Below are 20,448 nucleotides of genomic sequence, written 5' to 3'. Positions count from 1 at the left end.
ACTGCCTGGCCACGCACGCCTCCAACTCAATCATTAAGTTTGCAGACGACACAACAGTAGTAGGCCTGATTACCAACAATGAAGAGACAGTCTACAGAGAGGAGGTGAGGAGCCTGTGAGAGTTGTGCCAGGAAAATAACCTCTCACTCAACATCAACAAAACAAAGGAGCTGATCGTGTATTTCAGGCAACAGCAGAGAGAGCACGCTCCTATCCACATAGACAGGACCGCAGTGGAGATGGTTCTTCGGCGAACACATCACTGATGATCTGAAATGGTCTACCCACACAGACAGTGTGGTGAAGAAGGCGTAACAGAGTCTCTTCAACCTCAGGATGCTAAAAAAATATGTCTTGGCCCCTAAAACCCTCACAAACTTTTAGAGATGCACAATTGAGAGCATCCTATCGGGCTGTATCACTACTTGGTCCGGCAACTGCACCGCCCACAATCGTAGGGCTCTCCAGAGGGGGGTTGTTAGTCTGCCCAATGAATCATTGGGGGCAAACTACCTGCCCTCCAGGACTCCTACAGCACCCGTTGTCACAGGAAGGCCAAGAAGATCATCAAGAACATCAACCACCCGAGCAACGGCCTGTTCACCCCTCTATCATCCAAAAGGCGAGGTCAGTACAGGTGCATCAAAGATGGGAAAGAGAGACTGAAAAACAGCTTCTATCTCAAGGCCATGAGACTGTTAAATAGCATTCACTAGCCGGCTTCCACCCGGTTACTCAACCCTGCACCTTAGAGGCTCCTGCCCTGTATACATCGACTTGGAATAGCTGGCCACTTTAATAATGGAACACTAGTCACTTTAATAATGTTTACATACTGACTTACTAATCTCATATGTATATACTTTATTTTATTCTACTGTATTTTAGTCAATGGAACACATTCCATCTGTTGATGAAGCCACCTGAAATAAATGGCTGCATACCAATTGTTAATCCCTCTCCTCATGGGTATCCAAGCATTGGATATGTGTAAGCATTGGCTACTTTACACCATTGTTAAATCGCTGAGATGAGAAGAAATGTGCAAGTCCACGCTTTCGGAGAAGGACAATGGATATGCAGCCAATGTTCATGGTCACATTACTTTGAGCTTCACACTGTTTGCCACACTCAGGCAGAAAACGGAATGTTCTATTCTCAGGCAGACTATCCTTTCAAAGAAAACACAATTTAATTATATATATATATTTGTAATTTTAATGTATTCCAAACACAGGTGGTAACCTGATTATCCCAATAATTTGGGGTAGTAAACGATGCCCCCCTCTGGTATTTTCTATTGCGAAAAAATATATACTTTACTTATTAATTCAAAGAGGAAATGAACTGCAAATACTACAAAGAACGACGCTGGACACAGTAAAATGAGAGGTGTGTCCCAGTGCAACATAATAGCTCTGCCTACTGGGGCGTGCGCTTTTTGAAGTAAGCGCTCGTATTGTAGTATTTCAACGAATCGAGTTGCCTTACCGGTGAGTACTGTACACCGCGGTACAGTGCAGAGCAGATCTACAAAAATGCGCAACTGATGCTGATATTGGCACCTCTAACATCAAAGAGGCGTGGAAAGTAAACTGAGCAGGCTTGTGATTGAGCTCACACGGAAGCAAAGTAATAAACTGCGTCTGGGTGGGTCCATAACGAACATAACAAATAAAAGGTAAGGTAATTTATTACCTATGAATATTAGGTGACAGTTTAATTTCTAATCTTTATTTGTTATTGCTGTTAAGATATTGTTGTATTTTGGGATACTGGGTCTTGCGTTGCGTTGCGAACAACACGCAGGCTCGTTCAAGAAAGGGCTGGTGCACCCAATGCTTTGAACAATAGACTGCGATCAAACTCACACATGGATATGGCGTAATATCGATTTATTTGAAACAATATTTAGCTATCGATTGATACACGTGTACATTACCATAATTAATTTGACTCAAGAAAACTACGTTTGTTCTGGTGGTTGTTGATTCGATTATTTGTGTTTGAGAGTTTATGCGCTTTAGAGCATCGTAACAGCTTTGTGTTTACGCAGCTTGACCTAATTTTACACAATATGGATAGGTGGAAAAAGCATTTATGGGGCACTAAATAGGTGAATCCTTCGCACTGAAAGCTCAGGTAAACTGAGTCGGCATAGCAAATAGCAGATGCTTGCCAACTAAACATTCGTTTCACAGTGCTAAACTGTTGGACTCTTGTTATAAATATAGCTACCTCCTCCATTTTACGTGTTGATACACCACATGTGTCATGAAGCTATGCGGTATACTATTCCGTATGCATGGAGTAGGTACTTATGCCATCTCATTAACTAGTATCTGGGCAACCTTTGACCAGTAGTGGGTTTGATAAGTAAATGTATTCATTGGGCAGGCATTATACATTAACTGTAATTAGTAATAGTTAACTCCATCCCTGCCTGGGTCGCTTACTCTAACCCAGCTCCTTTTCCCTTCACAGCTCAGAACCATGTCAGGGTTTTTGGACAGCATCCGGTGCGGAGAATGCGAATGCAATGTGGACTGGGGAGAGAGGAGAAACACCATTGCATCTATAGCTGCTGGAGTCCTGGTATGTTTTACTTTACTATCACATTTGACAACTGTACATCACTGTGAAGTGAGAAAGAAGGCGTATTCCTAAATCCTAATCCATATTCCTGCAGTTTTTCACTGGTTGGTGGATAATCATTGATGCAGCTGTGAACTATTCAGATGAGGCGACTTTCCATCATGCTTATCACGCCTGTGGTGTCATTGCTACTGTGGCCTTTCTCATGTAAGTCATGCTGTATTGTGAATGTGTCCCAACGGGGTTGTGGTCAGTCTCATTTTAATTCAGGAATTCAGTCTGTTGAAATTCTCCTTGAAAATAAATTGAGCTCTTTCAACTTTTGTCTTTGGTACTTCTCTAGGATCAATGCTGTCTCGAATGGCCAAGTGAGAGGGGACAGCTACAGTGAAGGTTGCATTGGACAGACAGGTATGTGTATGACAGGATTATTCCATTCTAACTCTATTCCTTTTCCTAACTGCGTACCATTCCTTGAATTTAAGATTCAATCCTAAATGCAAAATGATGTAGATAAATCGAGCAGCTCAGAGCTGAACTTGTGTTCAGTTTCTGAATGCAGGCCTCACTCTGTGGACAATTCTTTGTTTTATTGAAAGAGTATGGCCGGATGAGCTATTTTTGACAAAAATAGTATCAGTTTTGAGTCAGGAAATGTGTACTTTTCCACCTAAAATATTAGCGATTCTTGTATGTAGCCGACTGCCACAGCAATGGAGATGGGTAATAACTGCCTATGAGCACCCTATGAGGTTAGACCCTGCTGCGTAGAAGCTTCACGATATGCCCTTATATGGAGCTTGATGTCACGGATAAAACATTTTGGTGGGTGAGAAGTAGCTAAGAAGGTACCAAATGTCACTGTTTTCTGATAAAAGATGCAGAGGATGGTTAGCAGAAATTTAGAATAGTAAATAAGATGTAAATACTCCTGCAGCCCACATTGCACCGCTGCGTGTGTAGCAAGCACTTCAGCGACGATGCATATGAATGGGATATGCAATCTGAAATGATGGGGACAATAAACTGAAGGATACTGAAAGATACAGCTGTGGCTGTATTTCCATGGGCTGGATCTGGTGCAGTGGCAAAATACAAAGGCACGTTTGAGAAGAGAAAGCGACAAAGCAAGCGTGCAGAGTTATTTGAGGGTTATTACCATTGCATCATCATGTAGGTATACTTTTGTATATATAGTGTATGCGGACACCCAGCCATTCAATCTCCATAGGAAACATTGGCAGTAGAATGGCCTTACTAAAGAGCTCAGTGACTTTCAATGTGGCCCCGTCATAGGATGCCAACTTTCCAACAAGTCAGTTCTTCAAATTTCTGCCCTACTAGAGCTGCCTGGTCAACTTTAAGTGCTGTTATTGGAAAGTGGAAAAGTCTAGCAGCAACAGTGGTAGGCCACACAAGCTCACAGAACGAGGGCTGCGTAGTGTGTAAAAATTGTCTTTCCTCCGTTGCAATGGTCACTACGGAGTTCCAAACTGCCTCTAGAAGCAACTTCAACTCTTTGTCAGGAGCTTCACAAAATAGGTTTTCATGATCGAATAGCGGCACACAAGCCTGAGATCACCATAAGCAATGCCAATTGTCGGCTGGAGTGGCGTAAAGCTTGCTGCCATTGAACTCTGGAGCTGTGGAAACGCGTTTTCTGGAGTGATGAATCACGCTTCAACATCTGGCAGTCCGATGGACAAATCTGGATTTGGCGGATGCCAGGAGAACGCTACCTGAGAACGCTACCTGCCCCAAAGCATAGTGCCAACTGTAAAGTTTTGTGTAGGAGGAATAATGGTCTGGGTCTGTTTTTCATGGTTCGGGCTAGGCCCCTTAGTTTCAGTGAGGGAGAAGGGAAATCTTGATGCTACAACATACAATGACATTCTAGACGATTCTGTGCTTCCAACTTTGTGGCAACAGTTTCAGCATGACAATATCCCCGTGCACAAAGCAAGGTCCATACAGAAATGGTTTGTTGAGATCTGTGTGGAAGAACTTGATTGGTCTGCACAGAGCCCTGACCCCAACCCAATCGAACACCTTTGGGATGAATTGGAAGGCGACTGCTAGCCCAACCTAATCGCCCAACATCAGTGCCCGACCTCACTAATGCTCTTGTGCCTGATTGGAAGCAAGTCCCCGCAGCAATGTTACAACATCTAGTGGAAAGCCTTCCCAGAAGAGTGGAGGCTGTTAAAGCAGCAAAGGGGGACCAACTCCATATTAATGCCCATGATTTTGGATTGAGATGTTTGACGCGCTGGCGTCCACATACTTTTAGTCATGTAGTGTAGGTTTATGTGCTCTCCACATTTTAGCATATGTGCCCTATGTATTTTTGACGGGGGGTTGAGAGACAAGAGACATTATGTCACCTTGCATTGCAGAATAGAATATCCCCAAAACATTGTGATAAATGAATATAGACTATATAGTGTTTTGGGTTAATGTGAAAACATGTACCCACTAACTAACGGTCTCCGTCATGGAGGTTTATGAAAAGCAATCATTCAATAAGGTAAAGTAGCTACTAACTCGTTAACTGTCCATTTGGCCAAGCTGGAACAGAGGTGCGTCTCCAATAAAAAAAAAATGGAATACGGAAAATAGTTTCCAGTATACCAGAATTTGTGGGCAGCAAAATATGTGTATGTGACCAATAACATTTTATTCATAATGTAAATGGACTGATCATTATGTGCCTCCATTTCTGTAAGAATTGTAGTCAAATTTTCTGGTAACAGTCCTCATTCGTGGCATTGTAGCGTAAATGCCACAACTGCAACACCAGTCTGTGTTGATCCTGGGGATGGGTTGGGGCTGTAGTCCAGCTACTGCTACGCTTCGGTGGCTAGAGCAGCGGCAGCCATCTGAAGCTCAATTTGCCTCAATTCTTTGTCTGAATACTCTGGCTCAAATAAATACGGTTCAACAACACCATCGGCACCCCTCCAGTAGTTTTCATCGCTCATGAGTATTTTGTCATCAGACATACAGTATATTTGTAGGTTATTGATTCCTTTGTATAATTAATGTGTTACAATGTGCATCTGTGAATAAGGGCATAACGTGCAGTTTCTACGTAGTAGGTATTTCCCAGAGAGCGCACATGCACAGTTGTTACCCATCGCCGCTACATAAAATAATATAAAATATTTGCAAATGTTTTAGATGGAAAGGTACACATTTCCTGACAACCAGTAGTACTTTTGACAAAAAGCTAATTCGACCGTACGCTTTCAATAAAACAAATAATTTATCGACACTTCGCGGATTTCTGAATCATGAATTCACTGGCTATGGCACAGAGCTAGGCCTGCATCCAGCGACGTCACATGACCCATTTTTGCAGTTTTTTCATTACAGCACTAGGGGGAGAGGGCAAACTCCACTGAACTAGTTTAAATGTATGGAATCACTTGGGAGTTTCTGGATTTTGGGTAAACTTCTCCTTTAATTAGATTTTGGGGGCCCAGAAGCTGTGACTTTTTGCTCTTACAATACACACACTTACAGAGAGAGAGATTGGGGTGGCAGGTAGCCTAGTGGTTAGAGTGTTGTACTAGTAACCGAAAGGTTGCAAGATCGAATCCCAGACAAGGTAAAAATCTGTCGTTCTGCCACTGAACAAGACAGTTAACCCACTGTTCCTAGGCCGTCATTGAAAATAAGAATTTGTTCTTAACTGACTTGCCTAGTTAAATAAAGGTCAAATAATATATACACACCCACATACAGTTGAAATGGCAGCAGTTTTACTGGCACCCAACCAATTATGCTATTATGTTTTTTGTTGTTATTTATAACTTATTTTGTATATAATGTTTCTGCAACCGCATTTTACGGCAAAAAAAGAGCTTCTATATATCAGGACAGCGATCACTCACCTCGGGTTAGACAAATATTTTTTCTTCAACAAACAAGACTCACATCCTCCAAACACCCGGCAGGGCCAACATCCACGTTATTTGCAAGAGGAAGCGGCGCAGGTACAGAGGACAAAGAGCCGGATGCCTGGTCAGGACCTGAAAAAGGCGAGTGGGAAAGCTGCCCTTACGTCAATACTACTCGCCAACGTGCAATCATTGGACAATAAACTAGACGAGGTACAATCACGAATATCCTACCAACGGGACATCAAAAACTGTTTCACAGAATCGTGGCTGAATGACGACATGGATATTCAGCTAGCGGGACACGCTGCACCGGCAGGATAGAACAGCACACTCCCCCGTAAGACGAGGGGGGCGGTCTGTGCATATAGAGAGTTTTCAGCTGTCCTTTTCATGGCTGTTTTATTTCCTACCACAGACAGATGCTGGCACTACACCACACTCGGTCAGCTGTATAAGGAAATAAGCAAACAGGAAACCACTCACCCAGAGGTGGCGCTCCTAGTGGCCAGAGACTTTAATGCAGGGAAATTTAAATCAGTTCTACCAAATTTCCATCAACATATTAAATGTGCAACCAGAGGGGAAAAAATTCTAGATCACCTGTACTCCACACACAGAGACGCGTACAAAGCTCTCCCTTGCCCTCCATTTGGTAAATCCGACCACAACTCTGTCCTCCTGATTCTTGCTTACAAGCAAAAATTAAAGCAGGAAGCACCAGTGACTTGGTCTATAAAAAAGTGGTCAGATGAAGCAGATGCTAAACTGCAGGACTGTTTTGCTATCACAGACTGGAACATGTTCCGGGATCCTTCCGATGGCATTGAGGAGTACACCACATCAGTCACTGGCTTTATCAATGAGTGCATCAAGGACGTCGTCCCCACAGTGACTGTACGTACATACCCCAACCAGAAGCCATGGATTACAGGCACCATTCGCACTGAGCTAAAGGGTAGATCTGCCGCTTTCAAGGTGCGGGACTCTAACCCGCGACGAACCATCAAACAGGCAAAGCGTCAATACAGGGCTAAGATTGATTCATATTACACCGGCTCCGACACTTGTCAGATGTGGCAGGGCTTGCAAACTATTAGACTACAAAGGGAAGCACAGCCGCGAGCTGCCCAGTGACACGAGCCTACCAGACAAGCTAAATCACTTCTATGCTCACTTCGAGACAAGCAACACTGAGGCATGCATGAGAGCATCAGCTGTTCCAGGCGACTGTGTGATCATGCTCTCCGTAGCCGATGTGAGTAAGACAATTAAACAGGTCATCATACACACGGTTGCGGGGCCAGACGGATTACCAGGACGTGTGCTCCGGTCATGTGCTGACCAACTGGCAAGTGTCTTCACTAACATTTTCAACATGTCCCTGATTGAGTCTGTAATACCAACATGTTTCAAGCAGACCACCATTGTCCCTGTGCCCAAGAACGCAAAGGCAACCTGCCTAAATGACTACAGACCCGTAGCACTCACGTCTGTAGCCATGAAATGCTTTGAAAGTCTGGTCATGGCTCACATCAACACCATTATCCCAGAAACCCTAGACCCACTCCAATTTGCATACCACCCACACAGATCCACAGATGATGCAATCTCTTTTGCACTCCACACTGCCCTTTTCCACCTGGACAAAAGGAACACTTGCGTGAGAATGCTATTCATTGACTACAGCTCAGCGTTCAACACCATAGTACCCTCAAAGCTCATCACTAAGCTAAGGATCCTGGAACTAAACACCTCCCTCTGCCACTGGATCCTGGACTTCCTGACGGGCTGCCCCCAGGTGGTGAGGGTAGGTAGCAACTCATCTGCCACGCTGATCCTCAACACTGGAGCTCCCCAGGGGTGCGTGCTCAGTCCCCTCCTGTACTCCCTGTTCACCCACGACTGCATGGCCAGGCACGACTCCTACACCATCATTAAGTTTGCTGACGACACAACAGTGGTCGGCCTGATCACCGACAATGACGAGACAGCCTATAGGGAGGAGGTCAGAGACCTGGCCGGATGGTGCCAGAATAACAACCTATCCCTCAGCGTAACCAATACTAAGGAGATGATTGTGGACTACAAGAAAAGGAGGACCGAACACGCCCCCATTCTCATTGACGGGGGTGTAGTGGAGCAGGTTGAGAGCGTCAAATTCCTTGGTGTCCACATCAACAACAAATTAGAATGGTCCAAACACACCAAGACAGTTGTGAAGAGGGCACGACAAAGCCTATTGACCCTCAGGAAACGAAATAGATTTGTCATGAGTCCTGAGATCCTCAAAAGGTTCTACAGCTGCAACATTGAGAGCATCCTAATTGGTTGCATCTCTGCCTGGTACGGCAACTGCTCAGCCTCTGACCGCAAGGCACTACAGAGGGTAGTGTGTACGGCCCAGTACATCACTGGGGTAAAGCTGCCTACCATCCAGGACCTCTACACCAGGCGGTGTCAGAGGAAGGCCCTAAAAATTGTTAAAGACCCCAGCCACCCCAGTCATAGACTGTTCTCTCTACTACCGCATGGCAAATGGTACCGGAGTGCCAAGTATAGGACAAAAAGGCTTCTCAACAGTTTTTACCCCCAAACCATGAGACTCCTGAACAGGTAATCTAATGGTTACCCGGACTATTTGCATTGTGTTCCCCAACCCCTCTTTTTACACTGCTGCTACTCTCTGTTTATCATATATGCATAGTCACTTTAACTATACATTCATGTACATACTACCTCAATTGGGCCGACCAACCAGTGCTCCCGCACAGTGGCTAACCGGGCTATCTGCATTGTGTCCCACCCACAACCTGCCAACCCCTCTTTTATGCTACTGCTACTCTCTGTTCATCATATATGCATAGTGACTTAAACCATATCTACACTATTGGTTAGAGCCTGTAAGTAAGTATTTCACTGTAAGGTCTACACCTGTTGTATTCAGCATATGTTACAAATAAACTTTGATTTGAAATAAAAGATGGAGCTTCGGACCCTAATGAGTCCCTTCCACCTCATTGTATCACTGATTGCAGGAGCTCGTGTGTGGCTCTTCATTGGCTTCATGCTGGCGTTTGGATCTCTTATTGCTTCCATGTGGATCCTGTTCGGAGGCTTCGTAGTGCCTAGTAAGTCCAGCATTCCCACTCAGCATGTGATCATGTACCCCAAACTAATAGCTCATGGACATAATATTGTAAAGAATAAAGTTTTTTTCAAATCTGTTCACAGAGAAACCTGTTGTGTATCCTGGTATTGCAGTTTTCTTTCAAAATGCATTCATTTTCTTTGGGTAAGTATTCTTTAATTTTCTTCATGTTTTACCTTAATTAAATGTCATTTTCTGTTAAATGTACTATAGGTATTCTCAGATATTCCCTTGGAATGTATTTCTGGCCTAGTAGTGAATACATCACTTAAATGTATTAGTCTAAAATGAACTATACCTTTTAACTAGAACTACATTACAATACATTGTCTATGCTAGTTATTTTCTCTAAATAGACACCCAGTCTTTTCTTGCAGGGGCTTGGTGTTTAAATTTGGACGCACTGAAGACTTGTGGCAATAATGATCTGTTCTCTTCTTCTGAGACAGTCTACGCTTTGTTCAATCAAAACACCTACTTTCCGTTTTTCAAGTGATACAAAATATTTTGTATGATAACCTTTTTTTTAGCTTTTAGATTAACGTGTTTAATTTATTAGTAAATTGGTTGTTATACAAATGTACTTGTTACAATATAAAAAGCACAATTTGCAATTTATCATCTCTTAATGAATTATTTTATTTTCACTCAAAGTATGGGAGCTATTCTGTTACAATTTACCATCTTACATTATTTATAATGGAAACCTTAAACAGATTATTTACAATACCCATTTGTGCACTCTAATGATATTTTGCTCCATTTGATGAGGAAATGTTCATTATTAAGGTACAAACATCTGAGGGGGAAAAGACAGGACATATGTATATATCTCGGAGTGTTAATGTTGTAAGTAGACTTACATTTACTGAAAATAATTTAACCTTGAATGTGGGCAAACAAGTTTTACAATAACTTGTCTAGATGTGGAGTCTCTAATTGAGTAGTTACCTGAATCATCATTTGAAGGTTCTTAAATCAAACTGTAGTTTTGTGGTTTGATTCTTCATGGTTTCAATGTCTCTATTCTTTGACTATGTATTTGACTTATACATTTACAGTACTTGTATAATAACCTAACCATGGTCACTTTTCTGATCCTGAAAAACCACGGCAGCATTAAACCCAAAATGTACAACATGACAAATCTTTATTCGCTGCTCTCACAGGCTAGTTTCTCTCTTCTCTTGGCTAATATTTAAAGTTTGACTAACACAAAATAATCACAATCACATATTCCAGTGCAGTTTTCACATAGAACACATTTTGAAAAATGTAATAAGTTGAAGATGCATGGGAATATTGTATGGTTGAAATGATTGGTTCATTGTTCTCCTGACACTCAACACTTTTTCCTTTTTTTTCTTTTCCAACCTCTCACCTTTTCCCTGATAGGTGGGGAAACTGAAAAACAATGATTTAAGTTAGACAGCATAACTTTAGAGGCACACATGTGTTGCTTCAACTGCATGCATATCTTTTTTAACCTATCAATTGTTTGATACAAACTGAGCCTTTCTGTCATCACTGATTACTTACCTCCCAGAAGGCCTGGTCATCAAAGCATTTCTTGTTCTGGGGTGGCCTCCAGAAATTACATTTCAGAAGAAAACCTGAGCAGGATGAACATGTTTGTGGTTACAACTCCAATCCACCAGTGACTCCAATAACATACGTACAGTACTGTTGAAAGTCACCTGTGATGAGTCCCAGACTCATGCTCAGGCTCAGGGTGATGAGGAGCGTGCAAATGTGGAACACAGCAAATCGGACAGCCCTGAAAGATGCATAACATCATTCAAAGGAAACCCCAATAAATTTGAACATGTTCTTATGTATTCACCTTAAATGATTTAAGTAGAGTGATTGTTATAATGTAATGCCTTATCAAATGCGGAGATGCATTTAAAAAAAAATGTCCCCAATGCTCTTCCATTCTCTTCATATCCTGTTAACATAGGTGCTTTTTAATGCTGCGTACGTTGTGAGATCATCAGAGTCAGCGATCTGTAGGAAAAGTTGAACCATCCACCCCAGGATTCCAGGCAGACCATGGACACTAAGGACTCCGCAGGTGTCATGACACTCAAATGCAAACAGCATGAGGGGCTGAAAGAGAAAAAAGCAGTAATATGAGATAGTGAAAGCCCATGGGCAATTCAGGAATTTGTTTATACGTACCTTAATGTATCGGGATCCCAAGGTTGATATCAGTGCAGCAGCAAATCCAATCGCCATAGCTACCCACGGCAAATGAACGGCTGACATAGCAACCCCAATAGCAACACCACCAGCAAGAGTACATCTCTGAATATGAAACTGAGAGGAGAAAACATCCACACACAATTATTTTTAGTGGATTGGATAGGGTAACTCTATCCCTCAACATGACAAAATTTGTGAAATTCTTAAATTGTACTTCTGTTCTACTTGATCAATATCCCACTTTAATGGCTACCACTGCCCTTTAACTTCCCACCTACAGGTGGCCCTGGCCATTCAAACATGTTTTCAGGTCATTACCAGGTTGAGTTTCCCTTGGGGACTAGTGAGGACAGAGAAACCAGCAGCTGTGACTGCACTGACTGCCAGGGCCAGGTAGGTGCTGTAGACAGCTCTCAGGCTCCTCCCCCTGTCAAGATGATCCACCTCTACCAGCACAGAGTTAAAACTGGGCCAGAACATCCACAGGAACAGAGTCCCTGGAGAGGAAGAGATGCACGTACCCACCAGAAGTTAACACTTGTATTATTGCAAACACAGCATAGTCAAACAACAAACATTATTAGTGGAGCCCTAGCATTTCCATGTACCCATTACAGAGAACAGACCGGTCTTGCGGTCAATTTTCTCTTTCTCATGCTGTTGCTCGGATCCCTGTCTGTACAGGACCCATGATAACATCAGCCCAAAGAAGGCCCCAAAGATGTGGAGCAGCATGATGGTATTCAGAAACTGCACCTGTGTGTAAACAGACCACCCAATCATCAGCATGCAGTCTAAAATTGTCACATTGAATCACATTGTCATCAGATTCATCACTTTATCGGCTTACCTTTAGGAATGTCTGGAGTAGCCAGCCATTCAGCACAAATCCAGATATCTCCAACAGGGCAATAAGAAGGAGATGGACAGGATTGGTCTTCCCAAGGACAGCACCTATGGCAATGAGGGAGGAAGCTGTGCACATCTCTGCAACAACCAAGCTGGTCCAAACACAGGAAAAGGGGTTCAATATTTATGATATATGCTTCCAACAGATAACTAAATACAGGTATTAGCTATAATCAAATTGGCAGGTAAAAAATCTGAGATCTAACATTTTGTAATGTTTTCAAATCTCCCATCAAACCTGAAGTTTAGATCCAATTACCCTTTGCCTCAATGCTGAATGAATAAGAAAGATGTGCACCATCTAAAAATAATGAAATAAGAAAATGCCTAACCCATACACCTCAACTTATTTCTCAGTACCTTCTCATATTTATCCAGATCTTTCCTCTGTGATACATAGACTCAACACCGTTCAGGATAACTGCCCACTGGACAGCCATGGCTGCCACTAGGAGGGTAAATCCTGCTCCACTGAAGCTGTACCGCACCAGGAATGTGGCCAGAAAGCCAAAACCCAGAATCACCATCACATGAACATCCTGAAATTCTGTGAGGAAAGAGGGGACACTTAATATGTCACAGATGGGAAAGACATTGTATCACTAGTCGTGTAAGCCTATAAGAGGATAGAGTTTAATTGTTTTGTGTTGCCCCACACAAATAGTGTATCACTGAAACTGCACAATGCAGCTAGCTGTTATGTGGGAAAGCTTTGGGAGGCCATATCCACCCCAACAAGTCCAGCTGCAACTATTGCTGGCCCCACCAGATTAAGCATTTATCACTCATAACCAGTGTTGGCAGCCCCTGCTCAATTTTCTGTTCTCTCGCTCTCTCTCTGTCTGTAAACAAACACTGTAGGCTATGGCCTCAAAACAATGTGAAAACTATAATTTTGATCTCATGGATGAGCAGTCCTTGTACCCAATGTTTGTCTATTAATTTGAGTGGTTATATTTCTCCAGTCCCATCCCTCAGCTGTAGTGGAGAGATGGCTTTGTTGTTTGAAATTCTGATTACATTTAACTAATATATTCCCAGAGCATGCTTTAGTAAGAAACTTTTTGTGTCTCATAATAACAATATTAATAATTATATTGAAGTATACCTCTGTACACCACCTCCCCAAAAAAGCACATTACAATTGTTATTTTAACTCACCTGAGTAATAGTTGTTGAATGCATGTTGTTTAGTTTGTACATTTTGTTCAATGTCAACATAAAAAATAAATACTACGATGAATCCCGTCTGCAGGAAAAAGAGCAGAGGCGGCAGACGAAAGCGGAGACTCTGTGCGTATTGGGGAGCCATCGGCGCTTCTAACCACAAATTACCAAATGGTTCCAAAACAGAATTTTCTGCGCCCAACCCCTTCTACGCGAAACCGGAATGTCCCATTGGGCAAGGAAGAGCAGCTACTTTACCCTCTGTTTTATCTGTTTATGTTTACAAGTCAAAATGGCGACGCTGCTGCAGGTGTTTGGGCAATCGCTATTTTGTACGTAGAGTACATGGTGTTTTCATTTTAGATAAATAATATCAGTTTACTTTAAACCGCATTTGAAAGTGAAAAAAATATGCTAGTAGGCATAATCCCGGTAGAAAATCGTCTGCAGGAGCCTACTGTAGCCTACATTTATCAAAAACGTTTAATATATAAACCCTATGTAATGTGGCTTTTGTCCTAATTAAGGAGCTAGATACTCAACATAGGCAACATATTTAGCACCCATAGCATGTGTATTGGCCTTTGACTCAGATATTAACACAACAATAATTTTGATCTGGATTAACCCGTGCCCAGGTTGTGCAAATTGCTCCAGGGTGAGTGGTTGCGTCTGAATAATATATAATTTATCCTAAAGTGTGCACTTGTTTACTACTCCCCACAAATCCAGAAGTATAGACCGCTTTCCAGTACACGACACACAAACGTCATGCACAGATTGCACGACTCTCGCAATAAGAAAGCCATCACCATCTGCACACGTTCAACATTATTACAATATTACTTCCAAACAAAACAACTTTTTTTTGGTTCTCATACGCTTACAATGATGTTTTGATTCTTGCTTGAACAGTCGCTGAGATTATATTTGGCTGTGATCTTTGCAAAATAACTATTTTGGATGCAGCAGTTGTTAGCTAGAATGCTAATGCTCATTGACATAGGCTGTAGCAGAAGCTCAGTGGTGTAAAGTACTTAAGTAAAAATACTTTGAAGTACTAGAGTAGTTTGTGGGGTGTATCTGTACTTTACTTTACTATTTATATTTTTGACTTTTTTGACTTAACTACATTCCTAAAGAAAATAATGTACTTTTTAAGCCATACATTGTCCCTGACACCCAAAAGTACTCGTTACATTTTGAATGCTTAGCAGGACAGGAAAATGGTCCAATTCACACACTTATCAAGAGAACAAAAATCCAAAAGTTATGCTGTATGTACTAATGCAAAAAAAACGTTCTGGGCTAATAATGTAAGAAATAACACACAAAACACAAAATACTGCAAAGTTGTTTAGGAGCCAGAAACATAGCGGCCATGTCTATCGGCGCCATCTTGTCTCCCAGTTGTCTTGAACGCACTGAAGATTTCAGAGTCTTGAGATCACTGTTCCCAGATGTTTTATATGCGGCACCAGTCATCTTGAAAGCACCAGTAGCCTACTGCTGTTCATTTGAGAAGGGCTCTCCTCCCTGCTTTTGCCAGTTCATGTAATGGGCCACGGGCCATAGAACGGTGTGCACCGCAGCTACCAGTGTTTTGTGAGCAACAGAGTAAGCAACAATAGTGGAATCGGCAGTTCGCTTCAAAAAAAAGAAAACCGATACAATTAGTGGAAACATTCCACAATTGGACTAGATCATGCTAAACAAGGGTGGAATGTTGTTATATAAATTCAACAAAATACAATTATTAGTTAATTTGTCCGAAAACGTACAAATCTGTTGAAATCACACTGGATGTATCTTTAGAATTGCATTGGGGGCATACTTATATGCAGTGTACAGCCAAACCTATGGATTGTGCACCCATGAAATGGGGTATCAGCCTACTCAGTGACACCCACAGAACACAATTGTCAAGAGTTCAACACATAGCAAAGTTCAATTGGTGGCGTAGTAATAATGTCAGGTCATCACATTGGGTAGCCATAGCCATAGCAATTGACATGCCATAGCATAGCCATAGCAATTGACATGGAGCAGAGAGTGAGTAAAAACATTACCTTGTGGAATAATGGACTCCTTTTACAGCAATACAAAATTGAGATCAAGGGTACTATGTACAGGTTGCAAAAATACCTTGCTGTATAATACTAGGCATTCAATAAAGTTGTGATGGATATTGTCCTTGATTATGAATTCTGGCATCGATGCCCTAAATAAATAAATAAAAAACAGTCAGATGGCGGCAGTTGAAGTGTCAATACTGAACAAAATATAAACGCAACATGCAATTTTCAAAGATTTTACTGAGTTACAGTTCTGATAAGGAAATCAGTCGGTTAAAATAAATAAATGAGACCCTAATCTATCGATTTCACATGACTGGGAATACAGATATGCATCTGTTGGACACAGATACCTTTTTAAAAAAGGTAGGCGTGTGGATCAGAAAACCAGTCAGCTCCTAGTGTGACCAACATTTGCCTCATGCAGTTTGACACATCTCCTTCGCATCGTGTTTATCAAGCTGTTGATTGTAGCCGGTGGAATGTTGTCCCACTAACCTCTTCAATGGCTGTGTGAAGTTGCTGGATATTGTCGGGAAATGGAACATGCTATGGAACACATCGATCCAGAGCTTCCCAAACATACAGATCAAATCTAATTTTATTAGTCACGTGCCGAATACAACAGGTGAAATGCTTACTTATGAGCCCCTAACCAACATTGCAGTTTAAAAAAATACGGATAAGAATAAGAGATAAAAGCAACAAGTAATTAAAGAGCAGCAGTAAAAAAAAGAAGACAATATATACAGGGGGGTGCCGGTACAGAGTCAATGTGCGGAGTCAATGCAAATAGCCTGGGTAGCCATTTGACTAGATGTTCAGGAGTCTTATGGCTTGGGGTTAGAAGCTGTTTATAAGCCTCTTGGACCTAGACTTGGCGCTCCGGTACCGCTTGCCATGCGGTAGCAGAGAGAACAGTCTGTGACTATATGACATGGGGCTGTGCATTATCATTCTGAAACATGAGGTTATAGTGGTGGATGAATGGCACGACAATGGGCCTCAGGATCTCATCACAGTATCTCTGTGCATCCAAATTGCCATCAATAAAATGTAATTGTGTGTTCATTGTCTGTAGCTTATGCCTGCACATACCATTACCCCATCGCCATAATGGGGCACTCTGATCACAATGTTGACATCAGAAAATCGTTCCCCACACAATTACATATATGTGGTCTCCTGTTGCGAGGTGGCTTACGGTAGAGAACTGAACAATCAATTATCTGGCAACATGCCAATTGCACACTCCCTCAAAACTTGAGACATCTGTGGCATTGTGTTGTGTGACAAAACTGCAATAAAATGTATGTTTGTTTTCCAAACCAGTCATTTCAGGGCAAAGCATTAATACATTTTGTGACAAAGGAATGAGAGATTATTTTCTGTCAACTCGAACAATGTACAGTGCATTCGGAAAGTAATCAGAACCATTGACTTTCTCCACATTTTGTTATGCTACAGCCTTATTCTAAAATAGATTAAATTATTTTTCCCATCATCAATCTACACACAATACCCCATAATGACAAAGATAAAATAAGTTTTTAGACATTTCTGCAAATGTATTAAAAATACAAAAAAATGAAATATAACATTTACATACAGTGCCAGTCAAAAGTTTGAACACACCTACTCATTCCAGGGTTTTTCTTTAGTTTTACTATTTTATACATTGTACAATAATAATGAAGACATCAAAACTACGAAATAACACATTTGGAATCATGTAGTAACCAAAAAAGTGTTAAACAAATCAAAATATATTTTGAATTTTAGAATCTGAATCTGAACCAGGTTTTCCTCTAGGATTTTGCCTGTGCTTAGCTCCATTCTGTTTCTTTTTTATCCTGAAGTAGCCACCCTTTGCCTTGATGACAGCTTTGCACACTCTTGGCATTCTCTCAACCAGCATCATAAGGTACTCACCTGGAATGCATTGCAATTAACAGGTGTGCCTTATTAAAAGTTAATTTGTGGAATTTATTATCTTCTTAATGCATTTGAGACAATCCGTTTTGTTGTGACAAGGTAGCGGTGGTATACAGAAGATTTGGTAAAAGATCAATCTTCTACAGCTGCACCATTGAGAGCATCTTGACTGGTTGCATTACCGCCTGGTATGGCAGTTGCTTGGCACTACAGAGGGTAATGCTTGGCCCAGTACATCACTGGGGCCAAGCTCTCTGCCATCCAGGACCTCCAGACACCCAAGTCATGGACTGTTCTCTCTGCTACCGCATGGCAAGCGGTAATAATGCACCAAGTCTGGAACAAACAGCACCCTAAATAGCTTCTACCCCCAAAACATAAGACTGCTAATTAGTTAGTCCAGATAGATATTTGGTTAACTATTTAACTATCTGTATAGACCCTTTTTTGACTAATCATATACGCTGCTGCTACTGTTTACTGTCAGTCACATTATACATACAGTGCCTTCAGAAAGTAGTCATACCCCTAGACTTATTCCACATTCTGTTGTGTTACAGCCTGAATTCGAAATGGATTAAACAGATTTTATTTCTCACTCAGCTACACACAATACCTCATAATGACAAAATGAAAACATGTTCTTAGAAATGTTTGCAAATGCATTTAAAATGAAATACAGAAATATCTCATTTACATAACTATTCACACCCCTGAGTCAATACATGTTAGAATAACATTTGGCAACGATTACAGCTGTGAGTCTTTCTGGGTAAGTCTCTAAGAGCTTTGCACACCTTGTTTGTACAATATTTGCCCATTATTCTTTTCAAAATTATTCAAGCTCTGTCAAATAGGTTGTTGATCATTGCTAGACAGCCGTTTTCAACTCTTGCCATAGATTTTCAAGCAGATTTAAGTTAAACCTGTAACTCGGCCAATCAGAAATATTCACTGTCTTCTTGGTAAGAAACTAGTGTAGATTTGTCCTTGCTTTTTAGGTTACTGTCCTGCTGAAAGGGGAATTAATCTCCCAGTTTCTGTCGGAAAGCAGACTGAACCAGGTTTTCCTCTGGGATTTTGCCTGTGCTTAGCTCCATTCTGTTTCTTTTTTAACCTGAAGAACTCCCCAGTCCTTAATGATTACAAGCATACCCATAACATGATGCAGCCACCACTATGCTTGAAAATATGGAGAGTGGTACCATCCTCAGTTTTCTCCTATCACAGCCATAAAACTCTGTAACTGTTTCAAATCACCATTGGCCTCATGGTGAACTCCCCGTTTCCTTACTCTCTGGCAACTGAGTTAGGAAGACGCCTGTATCTTTGTAGTGACTGGATGTATTGTTACACCATCCATCGATTCTGTTTAAAAATGTTTCTTAAATAGAAGCAAACGGAACAGGGATAAACATAACTGAATCTGTCCAATATAAACTCTCTTTTGCCCCTGTTGGACTAATGATTACACCCTAGATCAGCTAGATGCAGGCAAGAGTGTGCAAGGTGAAATGTAATGTGCCACTGTCTGTCCATGTGTCAGTCTGTCACTTCAACATTTTCTCTCGACCTGTGTGCACCCACGTTGTAGGCTAGGTTGTAGCAACTTCGTGATGGGTATAGTGAAAATGTGAGTATCACGTAGTAGCCTAAACCTATTGCTGTTATACCAAACTGGATGACTGGAATATGAATGACAGTCATCCAATATGCTGTAATAAATGTCTCCGACCGCCACTGGTGCACAATGCATTGGTTAGGCTGTACAGTGCACTTTGAATGTCTAATACACACAATAGACTGGGATGGTGATTTCCCAGAGTCAAAATCCTGCAATAAGAACTATGGTGCTAATATGTGTGTAAAGTCCTTAGAATTGTGTTCTGTGGGTGTCACTGAGTAGGCCGATACCCCATCCATAGGTCAGGCTGTACGCATGCCCTCAATGCAATTCTGAATTTAAATACATCCACAATGCGATTTCAACTGATAGGCCTAATTATCTTTTGTTGAATTTATATAATAACATTCCCAACCTGGTTTAGCATTACCTAGTACAATTGTGGCATGTTTTCATGCCAATTCCACTATTGTTGCTCACGCTAAATGTTGTTCACAACACACATGTGTAATGGATGTGAAACGGCTAGCTTAGTTAGCGGTAGTTCGCGCTAAATAGCGTTTCAATCGGTGACGTCACTTGCTCTGAGACCTTGAAGTAGTGGTTCCCCTTGCTCTGCAAGGGCCGCGTCTTTTGTGGAGCGATGGGTAACGATGCTTCGTGGGTGACTGTTGTTGATGTGTGCAGAGGGTCCCTGGTTCGCGCCCGGGCGAGGGTACGGTCTAAAGTTATACTGTTACAGGTTAATATAACTCCCTGGGCTTGTTCGACGTTGCAGCCGACAATACAGGCGACGGCCGACTGACTGATCTACAAGAAACATTTTATTATAAATAACTACTCATTATCAGTCAGTCACAATTTACCCTTGATACATTACAGTTT

At 41.7% G+C, this 20,448-nt stretch overlaps 2 protein-coding genes across 3 annotated transcripts; one reads left to right on the top strand and one right to left on the bottom strand.

Annotated features, from left to right (window-relative positions):
• Positions 1 to 1,490: 1,490 nt before the first annotated feature.
• Positions 1,491 to 10,114, top strand: LOC112261889 (transmembrane protein 50A). Its single transcript, XM_024437516.2, has 7 exons — positions 1,491 to 1,681; positions 2,485 to 2,595; positions 2,690 to 2,802; positions 2,939 to 3,006; positions 9,536 to 9,628; positions 9,732 to 9,792; positions 10,026 to 10,114. The coding sequence occupies exons 2-7, from the start codon at positions 2,494 to 2,496 to the stop codon at positions 10,069 to 10,071; spliced, it is 483 nt and encodes a 160-aa protein (XP_024293284.1). The 5' UTR covers positions 1,491 to 1,681; positions 2,485 to 2,493; the 3' UTR covers positions 10,072 to 10,114.
• A 667-nt stretch (positions 10,115 to 10,781) lies between these two features.
• rhd (Rh blood group, D antigen) lies at positions 10,782 to 14,270 on the bottom strand. 2 transcript variants are annotated; one of them, XM_024437515.2, is made up of 10 exons: positions 13,924 to 14,256; positions 13,123 to 13,309; positions 12,704 to 12,854; positions 12,462 to 12,609; positions 12,172 to 12,350; positions 11,830 to 11,967; positions 11,630 to 11,757; positions 11,346 to 11,425; positions 11,188 to 11,261; positions 10,782 to 11,052 (listed from the first exon to the last, which is right to left on the bottom strand). In XM_024437515.2, the coding sequence occupies exons 1-10, from the start codon at positions 14,072 to 14,074 to the stop codon at positions 11,026 to 11,028; spliced, it is 1,263 nt and encodes a 420-aa protein (XP_024293283.1). In that variant the 5' UTR covers positions 14,075 to 14,256; the 3' UTR covers positions 10,782 to 11,025. The 2 variants fall into 2 exon arrangements, with proteins under 2 accessions (XP_024293283.1, XP_024293282.1); XM_024437514.2 differs by having other exon boundaries at positions 11,630 to 11,967; positions 13,924 to 14,270.
• Positions 14,271 to 20,448: the final 6,178 nt, after the last annotated feature.

The sequence above is a fragment of the Oncorhynchus tshawytscha genome, linkage group LG11 (assembly GCF_018296145.1).
Source record: "Oncorhynchus tshawytscha isolate Ot180627B linkage group LG11, Otsh_v2.0, whole genome shotgun sequence".
Lineage (NCBI taxonomy): Eukaryota > Metazoa > Chordata > Actinopteri > Salmoniformes > Salmonidae > Oncorhynchus > Oncorhynchus tshawytscha.
Note: the sequence above shows the minus strand (reverse complement) of the source record. Positions and strands in the feature narration are given on the sequence as shown.